This window comes from Pleurodeles waltl, chromosome 1_2 (genome assembly GCF_031143425.1).
Source record: "Pleurodeles waltl isolate 20211129_DDA chromosome 1_2, aPleWal1.hap1.20221129, whole genome shotgun sequence".
Lineage (NCBI taxonomy): Eukaryota > Metazoa > Chordata > Amphibia > Caudata > Salamandridae > Pleurodeles > Pleurodeles waltl.
Window position 1 is genome coordinate 336,181,004 of NC_090437.1, and position 22,661 is coordinate 336,203,664.

The 22,661-nt window shown below is 44.8% G+C and overlaps 1 protein-coding gene across 2 annotated transcripts in view; it reads right to left on the minus strand.

Moving 5' to 3' along the window:
• Positions 1-22,661, minus strand: part of DENND4C (DENN domain containing 4C) — a 1,359,979-nt gene that overhangs the window by 808,775 nt on the left and 528,543 nt on the right. For both annotated transcript variants that reach the window (XM_069239287.1, XM_069239298.1), the window contains exon 13: positions 1,549-1,694. In XM_069239287.1, the coding sequence (XP_069095388.1) occupies positions 1,549-1,694 (146 nt within the window). The remainder of the gene's footprint in view (positions 1-1,548; positions 1,695-22,661) is intronic.

Genomic DNA, 22,661 nt, shown 5'->3' on the forward strand with positions numbered 1-22,661 from the left:
GAAACTTGTCCTATTTGGTCTTATTTTTTGCCTCATAAAGATCCGTTTTAGGAAACCAAGGGCAGTTGGCAAGAAAGGAGAAGGAGAGACTGGAACAGAGCTCGCTGCTCTACACATAGGATAGGGGACATCTGTAAAAAGGCCTAATAGAAGAACACCCATAATCAAATTCATCATCATCATCATGACCTCAGAAAATTCATGCCACAATTGGGCTTGGCTACTAAGACTGCCGTATTAGGAAACTTGGAATCTACAGCTAGCTGTAGTAATTAAGAGCACAGGGGTAAAGCCAGAACTAGGTAGCGCAGGAGACTATTAGAAGTGAAAAAACATAAAAATGTCACTATCAATAATAGCGAAACACCTGCAGTAATAGCAAATGGTTTACAATCGGGTAATTCTTGAACTACAACCCACCGCCTCTCTCCTTCTTAAATATCTACCTCATCTGAAGAAAATCGCTTGCCTCTGGGTAAACTTTTGTGGCTCTCTGGCCACACCTTATTGTAGGGCTTTCCCTTGGGCTCACAGCCAGATCCTCTGAGGAAAGTATATGTCATCTTCCAAAACATATTGAGGCTACATCACCAAGAAAGGACAACTCTTTGTTAATCAAACTGGTGCAGAACACAAACTTGAAGACAGAATATTTTGTCAGAGTATTTTATCATAAAACAGATCCCTTGCAGAAGCTGTACTATCAATTCCCTAACTAAAACAGCAGTCAACCCTAAGAAGGTCCCACTCGATTTTGCCTGACAGGGTACTAGAGAACAGGGAGCTATGCTAGGATCAGACTCAGCAGGCAGTTCATCAGCACTGGCAGATTTAGGACTCAATCACCACAATCTGTGATATGTTTGCAACACAGCACCGAGTTTTCTCCAGTGGTTTATCCTCCAGAACTGTACCACTTGGCTTGTGATCAACAAAACCATTCCAAGTACAAGAAATTTCTTAGGGGCTATTAAAATAAGGAATGGTTTCCCTGACAATGCGGAGGCCTCCTTACTTTTCTGCAACAAACTACCAAATAACACAGTATTAGGAAAGTGGTGTTCACTCACTAGTCATAGCAATCATTAAACATGCATGTTTACGTCTGATTTGGCCCTAAAGGCAAAGAACATTTTCACACAGCGTCAAATAATTGACAGGTGGGGACTGAAAGACAGTGTGGGCATGTTCAAAAGAATGGAGGAAAATGTTTGTGCAGGACAACATACTCTGCTGCCAAAATGTAACCCATTGCTGAGAACGATATTACTGTGCCTAGTTTTTAGTTTATGTCTTTCAGAAAATATGGAAGCATGGAGCAACAATTAGTGCCAAGCTTCACATACAGGCATGTGAAACAGATCAAGTATCCTGAATGAAACTTGCGTACGGCATGTAACATTGACTGTATACTCTGAACATGCATCTAGCGATTTGTTAGCCTAGTCCCTACTGGTAAACACAACAAGTATAATATAATAACACCACGACAAATTATTAAAAAAATTACAATAGTCACACAGTATATTTTTGTGTTGTTTTATTTACCTTTTCCATGCAGTCATCAAAAAAGGCCAGGCTGGTATCTTTATCACTCACAAAACTGCACTCTTCAATGAAGCGGCTAAAAATCTGGGTTTTTGTCAACTGAGAGTAAAACTTCGTGTAAGCTCGGTCTCTGGTTTTTAAAAACCCTGAAAATAGTTAACACATTCTTAAGGTTCAAATAGAAGCACTCGAAAGACTATATTAAACAAACTTTATTCTGCATGCAACAACTGTAAATAATATGACAATATGGTCAATACAGTAAATCAACAACCTCAAGGAACACTACAGTCAACGGAATAGTGCACCTAGATATTATGAAATGGGATGCTTTGTTTTTATTTTTTGGTTTTCTAGCTGTAAATTCATAACAATACATCAAAAGAATCATAAAACAGTACTGAAAACACTTAAATAAAATAACTGAAGAAAAAACAATGATTGACAAGATTTAAACAGTCCCTCAAGACAGTCACAAAACGTATAGAAGAAAAGGTATCTGTAGAGAATGACAGATGTCCAGAGTACCAGGATGCAACAACTACTATATACAGTTTTAGTCGGAGAAACTGTAAGCTTAATTGAAACAGGCTTTTTCAACATCTGAATGATCATTTAACAGTAGGACTCCTAGATGCCGCATGTGTTTTGCAGCACTCCTGCATACCTTTAGGCAAAGCATGGTAGAGTGACAATTTAGCCCCCAAATCAAATAAGATCAAGTTCACAATATTTTTACCAGAATTTCCTAAGAAATGAAATGTCTGAAATTTCTCAGTCATCTTCCTGCTGAATGTGAAGACCAAACAGTCCTGCATAGGAAGGAGACTTTAAAAGAGTAAACCAAAGGCGCACTTTGTTCTGATAGTTGTCTCTCTCCCTCCCCCCTGTAGCAGAGGTAGTCAAACAATCCTGCATATTCATCCACATAACGTCCATGGGTATGTGGACAACACATTAGGTGAAACAGGCTTGTACTCCTTAGGACATTTTTCCATTGTGGGGATCAACAGGTAATGCTTGTACTGTAAAACTTGTATAACTCTGGTAAAAAGAAGCTGTCATACGCAGTGAGGGACAATTTATGTTAAAAAAATAAATAAAAAAAACAGCACTTTGGAGAACAAAAGTCAAGGGGGAGACCTGGGAGGAAATTAGCATGGCAACAATTGAGGTGGAGGGGGGGGTGCTTGGTTTCTGAACATTGAGGGGGTTATTCTAACTTTGGAGGAGTGTTAATCCGTCCCAAAAGTGACGGTAAAGTGACGGATATACCACCAGCCGTATTACGAGTTCCATAGGATATAATGGACTCGTAATACGGCTGGTGGTAAATCCGTCACTTTTCCGTCACTTTTGGGACGGATTAACACCTCCAAAGTTAGAATAACCCCCTAAGTCCTCAACTACTTTGGAAGTTCTATTAGAAAGTCTTCCAAATAATGGATCATTTCAGACAATTGAGATTCTGCATTTTAGATACAGATAAGCAAATCTCAAATTAAACACTGACAGAGGATGAACTGAGAATGGTGGCTGGACCTTACTTATTGTGCAACAAGGAAACAGTGGCATCAAGCATAAGGCAGGCTTGCATTTTAATAGGTTCAGGGAGTGGTTTGCTTGACAATTAACAGTCTCTGTGGAGTCCCATTCTTTCTCCTGAAGGCATATGGTGTTTGACGTGCACATAAAGTACAATGATCTGGTGGAGCAGGAGATTGTGAAAAAGGAAGGAAATCAGCCTCTTAAAACTGCAGCTTAACAAGGCCATCAGTTGTCCAGCAAGAATTAGTTCTTTATCCAGTCCCAGATTGCAGTACAACAGGCATTACAAAAGGCATTTCAGAATGTTTGTTTGATTATAATGGAATTGCCTCTCACAGTACCTAACGGCAGAGGGGTGGTATGGCAATTATTTTTTAGAGATTGCTATGAGTGTACAGAAATAGAGATACTTTCTATTGTTGACTGTGAGATGCTGCCATTTCAGCTCTCTAGCAAGACCTTTGATCTTTAGAGGTGTAGTCATTTATAGACCTCCGGGATATAAAGTCCCAATGGCTGTCTCCCTAGCTGCACTCTCTGTACAGTTTGGTTTTTAAATATGAACATTTCCTACTGACAGAGGGTTTTAGTTGTCACTTTTAGAAGGAAGACGATGTGCACAGTAGAAACCTAGAGAATGAGATGCAAATGATAGAACTTACTCAGTGGATTAAGGGTGCCAACCGTAAGGCAAGACATACCATGGACTTACTGGTCTCAAATCTTTGTTCTAGATCTATTCTTTCTATTGACCCTGTTTGTTGGCCTGATCATTGTTTTTACAAAAATGTAGATTTATGGTGCGTCTCCTTGGAGTCCTTCTCTGACAACTTCTGTGCTCCTGTTTTAAATGTAGATCTCCTTGTTAACATAAATGTTAAGGCCCCGGAGATTGCAATAGTGGAGGCACTAGACAGATGCACCCCTCCTAAATTAAGGAGTACATGGGGGCGTGACCTAACGGCAGACCAAGATGGCCGCGCGGTTATGATGCTCCCGGGACATCGCCAGATCTTCTAGATAGTCCGCCATCTGCTAGCTCCACACTGCCCCACAGGGTCGCTGGCTCTCTGGTCCTGCATTCAGCTCCTTTACCCTGCTGGGTAGCTGTCAGGGGACTGTGATGTGCGATTAGGGAGTGTGTACGGCGATGCGACTGTGTTTGGTCTTGCTCTCACTCTATCATAGGGTTGTTTGCACCACCCTGGAATTACTGCCTTTACTGCTGGTCTTCTCTTCACTAATGCCCATACAATGGGGCGCAGATACCCCAAACAACGCTCAGCCAGGATTCCCAGACGCCAAGGGGCTGGAGATTCATCCAGCATTGACTCTGCAGAAGGCGTGCAATCTACTCCCTCACTGGAGGAGGCTACAGCCATAATGGCGGCACTGAGGGCAGGCTTCAAGGCCATGGATACCCGCTTCAACTCTCTCACGATGAGGCTGGATGGAATGCATGAGCTCGTTGATGACCAGTCCACAAGATTGGGTGCTGCTGAACAGCGAATATCTGACACTGAGGACCGCGCAACTGTCTAGACCAAACCAGTGGAGAGAGCGGAGTTCTTTTTGAAGACGTGGCAGTGAAAAATTAAGACCGGGAGGCTCGCTCGCAGCAAAATAATATCCAAATCATGGTTGTGGCTGCATCCACCAATACGGAGCCCATGAGCCCTTTTGCTGAGCGTCTCCTGATAGAGCTATTTGGCCTAGACTCCTTCAATTCCTCATTTGTGGTGGAGAGCACATCGATCTCTGGGGCCACACCACGTCCAATTATTGCGTGGATATTCAACTACCAAGACCGCATGCTGCCCTCTGTTTGGCCCGAGACAAGACTCAGGGAATGTCATTGTCATTCTACCCGGATTTATTCCAGTAGTCCAGGAAGCTCAACGTCAACGTAAATATGCTGAAGTGAAGAACCTGCTGCCACGAGCAGGACTGAGATATGGGATGCTCTCTCCTGCCCGCATGCACAGTGAAATGAATAGCAAGCACCATGTCTTCAACTCACCTGCGGATGCATCCCTTTCCCTTAAGCAGCAGAAACTTGACCAGGCCATGGCCAGCCGCTGTCCCTCGCAGGGTTCCCCGGGACCCTCGTCCGGGGAGTCACGGGGCCCCTCCCGGAGTGAGAGATTCTGTATTGGAAGTTAATGGTACCAATCTTTTGACAAGACCACTCCCTGAACTGGCGCTGCAGTGGAGACAAACCGCGGCGATTTGCTACTTTATTCACCCCCCTGTTATTGCTGCCGAAACTGCTTTGACTGTTTTCTAACATGGTGGGTTAAGTGTTCCCTTCAATGGAGCGTTGCTACTTCCGTTAGCTATGTTGATGGTGGGATTGGGGCTTTCACGGGGATCTTTGTTCTCTCTGGTGTGGATGTGGGGATGGATGTTGCGTATTTTTTTCTATTTTTGTGTTTTGTGTATCGATTCTGAAAGTTGCACATGCGATGAAGCACATTATGGTCCTTATATTGTCCCTATTGATACATTACCATACACACAGCGCATCATTTTATGTGGGACTCTGCACTTAGTATCTCATGCGTTACATGGAACATTAGGGGGCTGAATAATCCTAGGAAAAGCAAACAGGTCCTTACTTATTTAAATAGGCAGGGCATTAAACTCACCTTCCTGCAAGAAACTCACCTTTCGCCCTCTGTGACTAGCGCCTTCGCTGTACAATGGGGAGGGAATCAGAATTTTGCTAATTATAGCTCCTATTCCAGGGCTGTGTGCGTACTTGTCCATAAGGGCCTACCTTTTGTATACCATGCATTGCTGTGTAGCACTGAGGTGCGTTACGTTATAGTACATGAGTCCCTGGCCGGTGTCCTTTTTCTCTTAGTTAATGTTTATGTGCCTAATACTGACTCCCCAGAGTTTTTCCATGACTTGACATTTCAGATAGAATAGTTCCATCTTGAATATATTTTGTTAGGTGGCGACTTTAACCTTACTGGCTGTCCACAACTCAACACCACTGGCATGTCTGGAGTTACTAGGCCCTCCTCTCCAGTCAAGCATTGTGCAGTCTGCTAGACACCTTACAGCTTGCTGATGAGCGGCGCACCCACAACCCTTCTGCTGCTGCTTACATTTATTATTCAAGCACCCACAAAGTATAGTCCTGCATCGATCATTGGTATGTGACCCCTGCTGCTTCCCTTTGGCTAGTCAGGTTTTCGAATCTGCCCCGTACCCTGTCTGATCACTCTACAGTGATAGCCAACATGCGTAATCCAACCCTGCTCCCCTGTCCATGCATGGTGATTCCCCTCGAGTGCCCTGCAGGATGAGCTGTTCTGCTCAGAGGTCCGCAAAGCTATAGTGGAGTATTTCGCTCTCAATGTGGGTACTATTCCTAAATATGTGACACTCTGGGGTGCCTTCAAGGCCTACATTAGGGGAGTGTGCATTGCTAAACATGCTGAGGTACTCTGCTCCATCCAGGGTGAACTTGCTCTAATTGAGAGTGAGCGACAAGCGCTTGATCTGCCCTCACAACCTCTACAGAGAGCTTAATTGTTGCAGGATTTTTGTAAGGCCACTGACCGCGAGGTGTTATACCTCAGTAAATATGCTGAGGCCAGGAGATATGGGGAGGGTGAGCGGTGTGGTCGCATGCTTGCGCGCCTTATCCACCCATTGTATCAATCCTCTTATGTCACCGCTCTCCAGATGGAGTTCAGAGAGATAGCTACAGGCATCTCTGATATTCTCTCCACTTTTGAATCTTATTACTGATCTTTATCCCAGACTCATGCATCTGTCACAGCGGCTGAACACTTGGAGTACTTGGCTGAGGTAGCTATGGTGTGGCTTAAAGCTGGTCCACAGCAATTCCTCGCTTATCAGTGTTCAGGAGGTTTCCTAGGCCACTGGCTCTCTTGGTAGTACAAAGGCTCCGGGATCATGCGGCTTCATGGTGGCCTTCTATAAGGCATATGGGGACATTCTGGTCCCATATCTCCTCGAGGATTATGCAGGGTCCCTAGATCAAATACACCCCTCTCTTCCATGCGTGAGGTGGTAATAGTGCTCCTTCTCAAACACGGAAAGCTACGTAGGTTTGTGCCGTTTTGAGCCTGATATCTCCAGAATTTCCCACTGCGGCTGTTCTGCTCGATGCAGAAAAGGCATTTGACTCCCCTGAGTGGCCTTTTCTTTATGCCATTCGGCACAAATGTGTCACCCTCGGCCCGGATCCAAGTCAACGGGGCATTGTCTGATACATTTCCACTATCTCCTGGCACCAGTCAAGGGTGTCCACTCTCCCCTCTATTATTTGTCACCTGCATGGATCCTTTGGTACGCCAGTTCCAGGAACGGCACCTGCATTGGGGACTCTGGTTTTGTCATGGCCCCATACTCGCTTTTCTTTATGCGGACTACATTTTGCTTTCTGTCAGGGACCTGGTTGACAACCTTGCCCCACTTGTACAGAAGGTGATCTGCTTCAGTTGTTTCTCAGGCTTGTCGACCAACTCAGAGTTGTTCCCCCTTTCTGATGCTACAATGCCTTGCCGCCTCACCTACCCCCTGATCTGGAGGGACGACTGGACAAAATACCCTGGTATACATCTACACAGATGCAGTGCAGAAGTCATTCGCTGGAATTACGACCCGGCAGTTGAGAAACTTACCATGCAGATGGAGCGGCAGATAGCACTGCCCGCTGCTTGCTGGGAGAGTAGCCATTATAAAGATGGTGGTTCTTCCTTGCTCTCTGTACCTATTCTTTAATATTCCTATAGCTGCACCTAGGCACCTTTTCAACTCATTGCGTGGCATCCTCACGCGGTTGGTCTGGGCAGGTAGGTGCCCCCCGAGTGCGCTGGTCTACACTGACGCTTCTGCTTGAGCATGGGGGCTTTGGGGTCCAAGACTTCTACCTTTATTATCTGATTGCCCAGGCACATTTTGCCTATTACTGGTGTCGTCCTAATAACAGAATCCAGTATCTCAGGCCGGAGCAATCACAGACCTCCTCTGCTTCTCTCTCTGTCCTACTTCCTAAGGGCCTACCGCGCACCCGAGCAGAAATTCAGACTCTTCCCGCGACCTGTTGGGCATGGATAAAACCACTCCGCTATATAGGTTTTGATACTTTTTACTCACCGCACATTCCCTTGCCCAGCAATCCGTGGCTCCCACTTACATTCAAGCGACTGACTCAGCACTCTTGCTTCTCTCCATTTGCATATAATTGCCGATCTGTTCAGACTCTAGAATCTGCATGGCTGCAGTTTTAATGGAGGGGCACCAGTCCTCTGCTAGATAGATTTATTCTACATAGACTCTTTGGCACCAGGTGCACGGCGATTCCTACATACCCAACAGAACCAAGAGATTTCCTCTCACTGACCATTACCATCACTGCTATGGACAATGCACATTTCATCTCACACCTGTATCACACTTCCCTACAGCTTAAGCCCTGCGGGCCTGAAAAGTCAAGGATAACCTTGGAGAGGGGCCTTGGTTGCTCTCTGTCGGATAAAGTATGGTATTACTGCTGCACACAGGTCAGGTTAGTATCCAACAATTACCGACACAAACTTTTACATTTTAAATGTATACACTATGCACATACCACTGCTTTAGCTCTTGCTCGGTTTGACCCCTCACAGTCTCACCAATGTCCTAAAGTGCAATGCCAACCAGGCCAAATTCATCCATTTGACTTGGACGTGCCCAGTGGTCTCTACATGCTGGGACATCATCTACTTCGTCCTATCCCGGCACCTCATTTATTACAATATTAACAGCTAACTTTATGTCTTTCTCCAAGCCTCCTGCTTCTCGCCCAAAGGATATCTGGCAACCTTTTAGGAACTACCCTCAAACTTTGTCGCATGCACCTTCAACGGCTGGCAATGGACAGTCCTCTCGTCATACCATCATGTCTCCACGGGATGCTGACAGACTGTAACCCCAACATTGCCCTAGGTTTGCTGCACCTCATCTTGTTTCTTAATGTATCAGTATCATCTTGCTCTGCTGTATTTGATTGACTTGATGTGCTAATGCTCGCACTGTTCGCCTACTCATGTTGCTGTGCTGTATGTGTGTATACTTATCTAAAAACTTGAAATAAAGTTTTTAAAAAAAAGAACAAAAGAGTAAGTTGAGATCTTCTCCTAAGAGAAATGGTAAACTAATGATCTCAGAATTGCAAAGAGGGAGAGCAGGGCATTAGAGCATTGTTGGTGTATTTCTAAATCCCCACTGGATCATACTGACTTCAAAGCCGCACTAAAATCATCATAAAAAGCTTAAAATCACCAAAAAAGGCTAATTGTGTAAGGAGATTAGAGGAAAAGAGCAGTTCCTCCAAAGGAACTCTTTAAAATAGTCACGGAACTATCTCAGCCTACGGCTGTTAGTCAAAATGTGTGAAGAAATGACAGAATTCTTCCATGAGAAGATCAATAAGATCTACTCTGCTTTTGAGACTCAACCCTCTCTAGCAGAGATCTTCCTGTAAGAAGACAATTCTCACCCAGAACATCCCCTCACTGGTGTGAATTTCAGGAACTCACACAAGAAACTGCTATGAAGGAGGTGAAATCAGGATCAACCTTGGAACCCTATTCCCCCACTTCATATTTTCCAGGCTAGGCTCAGTGGCATATTTTTAAATTCAGAGTTGGTTATTTGACCACTCTTGTCTTTTGATATATGAAGTGTATTATAGTATATGATATTTTTCATGTGAAGTTTATGCGTTTGTCTATATGTATGTGATTGATTTTTGTTCTGGTGTCTTGATGTCATTTTGGCTTCATTCTTTGGTGTTGTGCATTTGTATGTTTATTTATATGTTATCTTATGATATTTTATGTTTGTGATTTGTTATATAGGGGGGAATTGTATATCAGTTTCTTCTTTTTTTGAAATTTTGCAATATTAGTACCTATCCTTTGTTTAAATAAACTATCGGAGTATGGTATATTGGGCTGGATCATAATATCGAATACATAGATGGAGTAAATAGGAAAGAGATGTGTGCGTTTTGTACTTTCAGTTTTGAGCCATTATATCACTTGGTTGTTTAGGTCATCTTTAGAAAATTCTGATTTCCCATCTTGTTGGAAATCTGCTCTTCTGTTGCCTTTTAAAAAAAAAAAAAAATGCTTGATCAGAAGCCGACAATCTTTCCAACTATCATCCTATCTCCCTTTTGCATTATTTGGTGAATGTATTGGAAACGATAGTTAATATTCAGCTATAGCAGTTTCTAGAAGTCATAACATTCTGCACATCTCTCAAACAGGCCTTACAGCCAACAACTGCGCGGAGACTACTCTCCTGGAGGTGGTAGACAGAATTAGATCAGAGGCAGATTAGGGCAAGGCTGTTGCCCTGATCTTATTAGACCTGTCTGCTGCTTTTGATACGGTCTCTCACTTCCAGCTAATTCACAGGCTTCATGAGGCAGGCCTACATTCCACCACGCTATAATGGTTAAGAGCATTTCTGTTAAACAGATCTTACTCTGTTCATCTGGCTCCGCTTAAATAGACCCTATTGCAGACTAATTGTGATGTCCCACAAGGGTCATCACTAAGCCCGTCTCTGTTTAATGTCTATGTCGCCCCCTTGGCAAATATTGTCAAATCTTTGGGCTTGAAGAAATATTTTCTTTTGGGGATGATACCCAGCTCATTATTACCATCAACGAGAATCAGCCTCAAACTTGTGAGACTCTTTTGGGCTGTCTCTTGGATGCAGCTAGCTAGATGCGTTTCTAGTGTTTGAAGTTGAATGTAGAAAAAACTCAAGTCCTGCTGTTTGGAGGGGGTGGACAAAGTCTGCAACAATACCTGGTGGCCTACGTCCTTTGGTGAAGCTCCATTACCAACAAGAGCTGCCAAAAATTATTTGGGTGTCATATTAGAAAACTCCCTTTCTAGGCAGGACCAGGTAATCTAGGTGTGTGGAAGGTGTTTTGGCCTCGTGCACATGCTGAGGAAGCTATTTAGATAGACTCCTGTAGCCAGGCATATGAGAGTCACCCGGGCGCTCATTCTCAGCAGCTTGGACTATGGCAATGCCTTATAACTAGGGATAGCCGACTATCTCTTCAGTCGCTTGCAGCTTATTGAAAAGAAAGCAGCCAGACTGATATGCAATAGCCCCAAAAGGAGCTCAGCATCAGCTTGCCTCAATCAGTTGCACTGGCTCCCAGTGCGGAAAATAGACTGGTTTAAACTACTATGCTATGTGCATAAGTAACTTTACAAGTCAGGACCTGCTATTTTGCATGGCAAAGTGGCCTTCTGTAAGCCAAGTAGAGCACCGCGATCCTTCCATCAAGCCTTGATTTGAGGTACCAGAATTAGAAAAACCAAAATGGGTGGCTGCTCTTTTGGCCATTTGCCAGCACTTTACTGGAATTCCCTTCCTCTGGAAATGAGTCTTACGGAGGACCTTCATGTGTTTGCAAATATTTGAAAACATGGCTGAACCCTCTTTAGGGGCATTTATCTGCAGACCTTCCCTGTTTCTTCCCACGGCGGGGATATGCCCTTGGGGATGATGTGTGTGCTTTAACATTAAAATAAAATAATAAATGTGTTTGGTTGAGATCTGACACCTACTGTGACATCTATTAGATGCACCATTTGACAGTCTTGTTGGACAAATGACTGAAAAAGGAGCATATGAAGATATTTCAAATTAGCTCACTGATATACATGTATAAATAGATATGGATACATGGATGCATGTATGTATAAATTTATATGGACAGAGCAATAGATATGTATATTCAGTGAAAAAAACAAAGGTGAATGGAAAGTTCTAGTTAGGTGAAAATATAGATAAAATATACCATTTTAAACAACCAGAACCACAGAAGTTCACCAGATATAGTTATCTCAAGTAACTATATCTCATGCACTAAAGTAACTATAACTTGTGCCCAGGCCAGGGGGTGTTGGGGCCGGGGGAAGGGGAGTCTATGGGAGAAACAGCACAATGGTCGTCACCCAGCAAGGCTTCGAAGGCCATTAAATGAATTCGGCACCTGTCCCAAGTGCCAGGACGTCTATGGACACCTCATTGACCTGCATCTGCGGCAGAAAAGAGCAGAGGGTGGCAGGGTCCTCAATTTCCACACCTTGCAGCTCCTGCAGGGAGATACGCAGCCGGGCCCCGATGACCGCAAGGGGCTGGGTGTATTTTTGGTAGATGGTACCTTCTGTTGTCACATAGGTGTGTTGCCTGCACTGAGAGCTAACCACCCCTCCCCCCTCCCCCCAACCTCCAGGTGGGTTTGGCGGCAGCCCCTGGGGGACTGCAGCATGGCCCAGAATGCATGTGGTCTGGCCCCGCCATTGGGCCTCAGGGCATACTCCTGTTGTGAGCTGCAAAAGGAGCCCAGCCACAGCACAAGTGAGAGCATGGTTGGGACATTCTGTGGGTTTGCTGCCTGCGTTATTATTGCCTTAGAGTGATGGTGGGAGTGGGGTACTTTTCAGCACCACAGGACTGGCTGACCCGGGCCACTTATAACGCCTCTGGCCTTGCGTGTTGGATTGGGGAGCCAACTAAGGCACCTTTGGGGGGTGCAGGGATGTGGAGATTGGAGGTGAAGAACACAAGTGGCTTAGCCTCCCTCATAATACTGCTGCCTGTGACTGGCAAACTGCTGTGCCCCCTGGGTCTACATGAGCTAGCAAGAGATTGAACAATGGCCTACCTCCAGCCGTTTACCCCTGGTTGAACCGAAGTCTGCAAGTGCCCATAGCTCCTTGGTGTGTGGACGTAGGGGTGAGGCTGGGCTCCGTGAACTGCTTTGCTCTGCAGATGCTCAACATGGGAAGAAAGCAGGAAGCCAGACAATCCAAATTGGATGGCAAACGTGCACAACAAATCTGGAACAGAGTTCTTGCACCCCAACTGTGTCTCGCCCAGGAGAGGACAGTCAACGTGAAAAATAGCTTCTGCACCACTGACTTTAAAATAGATCTGCTGACCAGCATAATCAACAGCATTAAAAAGTTGACAAGCACGACGATCACCTGGGAATCCACACTTCTGATATCGAAGACTCTCATGCTACTGCTATCAAACTACATCCTCTCCACATGGTGCAAGTGCTGGAGACTGTCAAGCTTAATAATGAGGATCTTGAGGTGTGGTCTAAACGCAACAACCTCAGCATTTTGTTAGTTCCTAAACCAATGGCTATCGACTAAATGGAAACCTATGTTCAACACATGCTATGTTCCCTATTTAGTGAGGAGCTTTTGCCAATATTCACTGTGGAACGTGTACATCACGCCCTGGGCCCACACCCTCCGCCCGGTGTGCAGGCGAGACCCATAAAAGCCAGAAACCTTAACTATAGGGACACCATTTTAAGCCTTGCAATGAGCATCACACTGTCCAACAGCAGGGTAATAATATTTCTCCCTATCCTGATTTTATACTTGTGGTGCAGACTGTGAAACATCTCTTCCAAAAATCTGACTGCCTACTCCCTAATCTACCAAAGCAAATTGAGAATCCAACTCAACGGAAAGCAGCACTACTTCACATACACCATGGCCACCATGACATTTTCTCAGCGGTTGATAACGATTAGTAGACTACACACCGCCACACTGGGCTCTATCATCTTTCAGCTGCAGATGTGAGGGGGCTCCCTGGCCTTGGACTCAAGGTATGCAGCACTGTGGACTCTGTAAGCCCCTGGATGAGGTTGCCCCAGCTCAGCCTCGAGTTGATGGCACCACTTTCCTTACATGGTTAGACTCCTGTACGGACCCCAGTAGGGGTTCTTTTCCTGTTCCCTTGGCCACCTGGTCTGTTACTGACTGGGGGTTCACCTGGTTCTTTGTTGCCTCAAGGGATGTTTCCCATTGTACCCTATTATTATTGGGATATGGGCTTTGGTGGGGGAGTGGACTAGGGCCTTTCAAAAAGTTGGGAAAATCAAAGTGGGTGGATCTGTTGCTGCTGTTGCTTTCGTGTTCTGCCTTACATGCCTTTGGACTCTGTGATGGAGATCTCTTTTTCTCTACAGATACGCACTTGATTCATGCATCCCCTCCAATAGCTGTTCGACCATTATCCACTCCCCTAGTAGCGGATGTCATCCGTTAAGTGCTTGACTTAGTATATCCGGGGACTTAATGATAGACACAAGGAGTGCCTAGTGCACGCATACCTCATCAGGCACCACAGACATCTGTTTTCTTTAAGAGCTCCATTTGACCCCAGCGACTGCCCCATGCATTCGGGCCGGGTGGATCTTTGAGGCACACTCCTCCCTCTACTCTAACTACACTTGAGGCACTGCCATACCTCTTGGCGAGGGGTTACAATGGCGCATGTCAGACCCTCTGAGAAGCAGACAGCAGATTTGCCATCACAGTAATCCTGGCTTCAGTCTGTGGTTCCAATACTGCCTGCCTGGAATCCTTTGCAGAGGTCTCGCACTTATCACAATGGGTCCTTGCATTATTGTATGCGGTGGCAATTTTAACGTCATTCTGGAACATGCTGCTGACATATCCAGTGACACCAGGCAGCCCCACCTGGGCGCGGCTGCTAAACTGTATTCACTCATACATCGTAACAGACTTCAGGACGTGTGGCAACTGCGTCACGTCAATTGAACTAACGGTACCTGTATCACCTTCACACACACACACATATGGTCCGGAATATACTACTGGCCACTCACACAGGACGCCCTCACTTGGACCACAAATGTCAATCACCTTTCCAGAACTTTCTCTTAACATGCACCAGTCTTACTGGAAGTTACCTTCCACCCCCATCCCACACCTCCCAAGGGTGGAGGGTGGCCCCCCATGCCCTCTGTGATGCAGTCGTTTAAGACAAAATTCAGTTGGTAATCCATTAATTTTTTCTCAAAATCAAGGTTCAGCTGCCTCACCATAAACGCTGTGAGAGGTACTCAAGGTAGTTCTCTGGGGCACTTGCTTTGCCAAGCAGTCAGGTATACACAAGGCGACTAGGACACAACTGGCCAGACTAGAAACAGACATACGTACACTCGAGCTCGAATTCTTTGAAACCAAAAATGCAGAGACCCTTGCTGCCCTCACCAGAAGCTTTCTGAATATGAAATGGGGGCGACAAGGGAGACTCATTTTCTCAACAGGGAGGCGGTTGTGAGATGCTATGGTGAATGTGATAGATCCGCTGTAGAACCTGCTCCATAAGCCATGAGCAACCAAGTGCATCACAGAACTACCTGACAACCAGCAATTTGCTCACACAAAGCTTGAAGAGATAGCAGAGGTCATGATGCCCTTTTACTTCCAGTTATATTACACTACCATGATCCCAGCCACAGAGGCCCTTGATGCCTTTTCAACTTTTATGGTTAGACAACGTGCACAGTTTGTACCTAGATGCCCCCTACACTGTGGACAGTAAACACCCAGTGCTGTTAACCCAGCACTGGGTGCTGTGCTGTGTCAACAGCACCCAGTCCAGTGCCCTCTCTCTAAACTACAGACTCTGACTTCAAATCCTTGGAGACTGTGTCATACACCTGCTCAACTCTATAAGATGGGACTTGTGAAGGATGCGCATTGCTTGGGTAGTGCTGCACCGGTGGCCACATTTCTCCACCTGACCTGGGACTGCCCTTCTGTGGCAAGTTTCTGTGCTAGTGTTTATGGAGAGGTGGCCCAGATCACTGGTCACCTTCCACAGCAGACACTGCAGGTGGGCCTACTTGGTTATGTGAAGGAGGCTCCAGGAGACGTTTGATGGCTCAACAACATGCAGTTAAATTAGCCCATGAATGGCATTATAGGGCCCTTCTTGCCCGAAGCAGTGAACAGTGTGTGGCTTCGGCGACTCCATTAATATTTGTATTTTTCATTTATTTATTTTAAAAAATTGGGGTGTTCCAGTCCCACTTGGTACGTCCAGTTTTCTTTTTGCCTTGAGCAGTACCCTACCGTAGAATTGTTTTAAAATTGTTTAGCAATGTTGGGGGCTGCGGGGGAGAGGCCCATGGCTCACGCAGCGCTCACTGCTCCTCTGCCAGCACTAATCATGGAAGCATGTATTGCTCCCACCCAGCAGAATCAGCTTTTAATTTATTTTTATTTTGGTGGGGGGGGGGGCAGGATGAGATGACAGTATGAATGTATATTTAAAAGTAATTTGCTCCTGCTATTTATATTGTCCTTTAATCCTTTCAATACTCAGTTAATGCATTCTGGTATTTGTAGTTCATTAGGTAGTAAGGTTCATAAGGTAACTATAACTCGCACCCCCACCATGCAGTTATCTCATCAACAATTCTATCACAAATGTTTCAATGATGCCAAAGAAGAGGACATGACTGATGTAATATATGGGGTAGTTAGCAGTGCATGGCGAGGGTGCAAGTTATAGTTACTTGAAATAACTAACTATAACTCCTGAATTTCTATGATTTGGAACATGCGAAATGTGAGCCTAACTATAACATCCCTGTAACCTTTGGGTTTTTCAGTGACTTTATTATTTTTTATTTAAAGTAATTTTAATTACTTTATGTTAATATAACCACTCCCACTAGCCTTTGGCTGTGTGCAGCCAAAGTTGGCCACAGGGCCTGTCCACCTCCGATAAGCACCCAACCTTGAATCACGCATGGCCATCAACTGTGAGCAGCGGGGCTTGGTTGCAAGACGTGGCCTGCGGCCAGTCCCTATAAGCACCTAACCCCATGAACAGCTTTTAGCCAAGCACGGCAAGGAGATGGCCACAGGGCCTGGCCTGTGTCCAACCCTGTGGCCTTCCACTGTAAGCAACCAACCCCACTCCACACACGGCCGCTGGCTGTGTGCAGGGGGGGGATTGGCCACAGGGCCTGATGTGTGGCCAGACTTACCCTTCGCGCCTTACCCCTTGCGCCCAACCCAGTGTCAGACATGGCCTTCGGCTGTGTGGTCAAAAAAAAAATTTCACATTTTTTTGCTACGAAATTATGGCGAATTTGAACATCTGAAGCAAAAAATGTAAAACAAACAAAAAAAAGAACGAACAAGTGCTGTCTCCTATGCTTGTTTTAAGTTTAGCCCCCAGGTGGCCCATATCCCAGGAGCACTAGGGTTTGAAACAAAAAAGGAGGGGGCAAGGGTCCACCCTCCTAGCGCACTTTTTAGCTCTGGGGACTACCACCGCCCAGGTCTTTAATACAATATGGGAAGAGAGCGCTAAGGACCCCCCCCCCCGCCACTTCATTGGGCTCATTGAGCCCAGAGGACCACCACCACCTCCCCAGGGCATAAAGAAAAAAAAAGAAGAAGAAGAAGAAGAAGAAGAGAGGAAGTGCGGACCTTCCTGCCGGGCCACATAAGGCCCCATGGACCCCATCCTCCGGGGTCCAGCAACTGTCTAGCTGGATGCCCTCACCCCACCCACGGCACACAGTTTGTAATGATGGGTACAGCGGTGGGAGCCTCAAGGCCCCAGTGGTCCCAGACAGCTCCCTGGCCTCTTGCAGGAGCAGGAATTGTTCCTGCACGTAGGAAGCTGCAGAGAAATGCTGCTCCATGCCTGTGGGAGCAATCTTTTCATCTGTTTCCGAAACTGACGAAAACTTCACTTCCAGCAAGCCGAAGCAGTTTGACAGCTCCAGCTTGCTGGAAGCAGATTTAGTGTTTGCTCCTGCTTGTCGGGAGCTGTCTCAGTTATCTCCTGAGGGCAGACCCAGGTCCACTAATGGCTACGGTGGAGGAGGGGAGGGGTGGCATGTGGCCCCTCCTCTTTATTATTATTTTTTTTTAGCAGGTCAGCCCGCTTCTTTTTTTTAAATTTTTTTTTTTTAGCATGGGCCGGTCCCGGAGAGGTGGTGGTTCCCAGGGCTCGGGGGTCCGTATGGCTCCTGCATCACTGTTCATTCAGCCCCAGGGAAGTGGGGGTCCCCGAACCATATTAAAGCCCCAGGAGGGGGGTCTGCATGGTGCTCCTCCTTTTTATTAAAAAAGGAAAAGCCCCAGGGAGGTGGTGGTCCCCAGAACTCAATGAGCCCACTGGGGGAGGCAGGGTTCCACGTTGACCCCACTCCCATATTTTAGAGAGGTGGTGCTTACTGGGGCTGAAAAGAGCCGTAAAGGGGCACCCCATGCGCCCTCTCCCTAATTTTATTGCAATCCCTAATGCCCCCATAACCTGGCTCACTCTGGGCTTAACTGAAAACAAGCACAGGGGACCGTGTTTTTATTTTTTATTTCTGCAGCAGAGTTGTGAATCAGTCACAATTTCGAAGCAAATATTTATTTATTTTACTTGCTTTTTTTTACCCCGGCAGAGTTCCAGGGGGACCCCATCATCAAGGCTAGGGGAATCAGGGTATTCCTAACTTGTCCCCTTTTAATATTTTATCTTTTTGTGTGAAACAGAGTCCCAGAATGGCTGCTAATGCTTCCTGGCTGAAGTGTTAGCAACCAGTCAGATCTCTGCACAAGATTGTGAGGATTTGCGAAGTGTTCATACCTCTAGACAAATTTGTGTTTTTTTTTTTTAAATCTCAAAATCTAATGAACGAATTTACACCGAATAACAAAAAGGGCTCTTTTTTGGACCAAACGGTACCTTTCTGCCAAATTTGATGTAATTCTGTTCAGTGGTTCGGGCTGTCATTTCTTCTAAAATCCTGATGGGAAATTGCATGGGGAAACCAGGTACTGGGACTCCCCCTTTCTTTGCCCCGCTTCACAAATCACCCGAAACTTTCAACACAGCAGCTGAACAGAGCATCTTACTAATTTTGTGAAGATTCAGCAAATGGTGGCAAAGTTATTGGCAAAACGAAAAAACACTGTTCCTATGGAAACTAGGTTCTATCTAGAACTACCGACTGGAAATTATAATTATATATATATATATATATACACACACACACACACACACACATATACATATATATATATATCAAACAAGTGTTTCACAGAGTCCTCCCAGCAGTTACTCCCCAAGGAGAGTCACAGAAAGAACCAGCATCACCACCAAGTTTCGGCCAGAGCCTTCGACTGGAGATAATGAAGGAGGCAGCAATAAACACAATATTGCAAAACCTACAGTGGTGTCTGAGGATCTGAAATTTGAGGGTACTGGGTGTTACTATATACGATTTGCCTGACCCCAGCTCAGCCCACTGTGCTCAGGAACACTGGCTTTATGGTGGTATACTACAAATATATATATATATATATATATTTTTTTTTTATTTATTTTTTTTTTTTCACTTAAAAAACCACAGTTATAATTCAAGTTATATCAAGTAACTATAGCTCGTGCCCAAAGGTAAACATAACTCGCATCCAGTAGTTTTAGGACTATTGTTGTTCAAAATCCCTATGGAAAAACGAATGGGGAAAACGCATTTTAGGGCCTCCCTTTTTCTCAGCCCCCGCTTGATGTATCACCTCGAAACCTTCCAGACAGCAGCATAAGCGAGCGTCATTTTCTTCGAACACTTCATGAAGATTCATCAAACTGAGCCAAAGTTATTAGCAAAACAAAAAACGCTCTTTCTATAGAAACTAGGTCCTAACTATATTTACCTAATAGTGACCGCAACTAGGTTTTATATATATATATATATATATATACACACACACATATATATATATATATATATGGAAAATGTCACTTACCCAGTGTACATCTGTTCGTGGCATGAGACGCTGCAGATTCACATGCTGTGCATATCCCGCCATTTAGTGTTGGGCTCGGAGTGTTACAAGTTGTTTTTCATCGAAGAAGTCTTTTAGAGTCACGAGATCGAGGGACTCCTCCCCTTTCGGCTCCATTGCGCATGGGCGTCGACTCCATCTTAGATTGTTTTCCCCGCAGAGGGTGAGGTAGGAGTTGTGTATATAGTAATAGTGCCCATGCAATGGAGTAAGTATGTATGTACATAATGTGACTAAAAGTGATATATTTACAGATTTACAAATGTACAAGTTTTAATTTTTTTTGTCAACTTCGAACGGCTACAGGCTCCCGGGGAGGTGGGAGGGCGCATGTGAATCTGCAGCGTCTCATGCCACGAACAGATGTACACTGGGTAAGTGACATTTTACGTTCGATGGCATGTGTAGCTACAGATACATATACTGTGCATAGACTAGTAAGCAGTTATCTCCCCAAAAGCAGTGGTTTAGCCTGTAGGGGTTGAAGTTGTTTGAAATAATGTTCTTAATACTGCTTGTCCTACTGTGGCTTGTTGTGTTGTTAACGCCTCCACGCAGTAATGCTTGGTAAATGTATGAGGCGTAGACCATGTGGCTGCCTTACAGATTTCAGTCATTGGTATGTTTCCTAGAAAAGCCATGGTGGCACCTTTCTTTCTAGTGGAGTGTGCCTTTGGTGTAATAGGCAGTTCTCTTTTTGCTTTTATATAACAGGTTTGAATACATTTAACTATCCATCTGGCAATGCCTTGTTTGGATATTGGATTCCCTGTATGAGGTTTTTGGAAAGCAACAAACAATTGTTTTGTTTTGCGAATTTGTTTGGTTCTATCAATGTAGTACATTAGTGCCCTTTTGATTTCTAATGTATGTAATGCTCTCTCAGCTACAGAATCTGGTTCTGGAAAGAACACTGGGAGTTCCACTGTTTGATTGAATTGGAACGGTGAAATGACTTTAGGTAAGAATTTTGGATTTGTGCGTAGTACTACTTTATGTTTGTGTATTTGTATAAAGGGTTCTTGTATGGTAAATGCTTGTATTTCACTTACTCTTCTGAGAGATGTGATAGCTATTAGAAAGGCTACTTTCCATGTTAAGTACTGTATCTCACATGAGTGCATGGGTTCAAATGGTGGACCCATGAGTCGTGTTAATACGATGTTGAGGTTCCACGAAGGAACTGGTGGTGTTCTTGGTGGGATCATCCTTTGCAGACCCTCCATAAATGCTTTTATGACTGGGATTCTGAATAATGAAGTTGAATGCGTAATTTGCAGATAAGCCGAAATTGCAGTCAGATGTATTTTAATGGATGAAAAAGCGAACTTGGACTTTTGTAAGTGTAGTAGGTAGCTTACGATGTTTTTAGCCGATGCGTGTAATGGTTGAATTTGATTATTATGGCAGTAATAAACAAATTTTTCCACTTATTTGCGTAGCAATGTCTTGTGGTTGGTTTCCTAGCTTGTTTTATGACCTCCATGCATTCTTGTGTAAGGTCTAGGTGTTCGAATTCTAAGATCTCAGGAGCCAAATTGCTAGATTGAGCGATGCTGGATTCGGGTGTCTGATCTGTTGTTTGTGTTGAGTTAACAGATCTGGTCTGTTTGGCAGTTTGATATGAGGCACTACTGACAGGTCTAGTAGTGTTGTGTACCAAAGTTGTCGTGCCCAAGTTGGTGCTATCAGTATGAGTTTGAGTTTGTTTTGACTCAATTTGTTTACTAGATACGGAAGGAGTGGGAGAGGGGGAAAAGCGTATGCAAATATCCCTGACCAACTCATCCATAACGCATTGCCTTGGAGTGAGCATGTGGGTACCTGGATGCGAAGTTTTGGCATTTTGCGTTTTCTTTTGTTGCAAATAAGTCTATTTGCGGTGTTCCCCATCTTTGGAAGTAAGTTTTCAGTATTTGGGGATGAATTTCCCATTCGTGGATCTGTTGGTGATCCCGAGAGAGATTGTCGGCTAACTGATTTTGAATTCCTGGTATGAACTGCGCTATTAGGCGAATGTGGTTGAGAATCGCCCAATGCCATATCTTTTGAGCTAAGAGACACAATTGTGTTGAGTGTGTCCCTCCCTGTTTGTTCAGATAATACATTGTTGTCATGTTGTCTGTTTTGACAAGAATGTGTTTGTGGGTTATTAGTGGTTGAAATGCTTTCAACTCTAGAAATACTGCTAGTAGTTCTAAGTGATTTATATGAAGCTGTCTCTGCTGAGTGTCCAATTGTCCCTGGATGCTGTGTTGGTTGAGGTGAGCTCCCCACCCTACCATGGAAGCATCTGTTGTGATCACGTATTGAGGCACTGGGTCTTGGAAAGGCCGCCCTTTGTTTAAATTTATAGTATTCCACCATTGAAGCGAGGTGTATGTTTGGCGGTCTATCAACACTAGATGTTGAAGTTGACCCTGTGCTTGTGACCATTGTGATGCTAGGCACTGTTGTAAGGGCCGCATGTGTAATCTTGCGTTTGGGACAATGGCTATGCATGAGGACATCATGCCTAGTAGTTTCATTACTAATTTTACCTGGAACCTTTGGTTTGGGTGCATGGCCTGTATTACGTTTTGGAATGCCTGTACCCTTTGTGGACTTGGAGTGGCAATCCCTTTTTTTGTGTTGATTGTTGCTCCTAAGTACTGTTGTATTTGACACGGCTGTAGGTGTGATTTTTTGTAGTTGAGTGAGAACCCTAGCTTGTGAAGGGTTTCTATAACGTACTTTGGGTGTTGTGAACACCTTTCTTGCGTATTGGTTTTGATTAACCAATCGTCTAGATACGGGAACACATGTAATTGCTGTCTTCGGATATGGGCTGCCACTACGGCAAGGCATTTTGTAAAAACT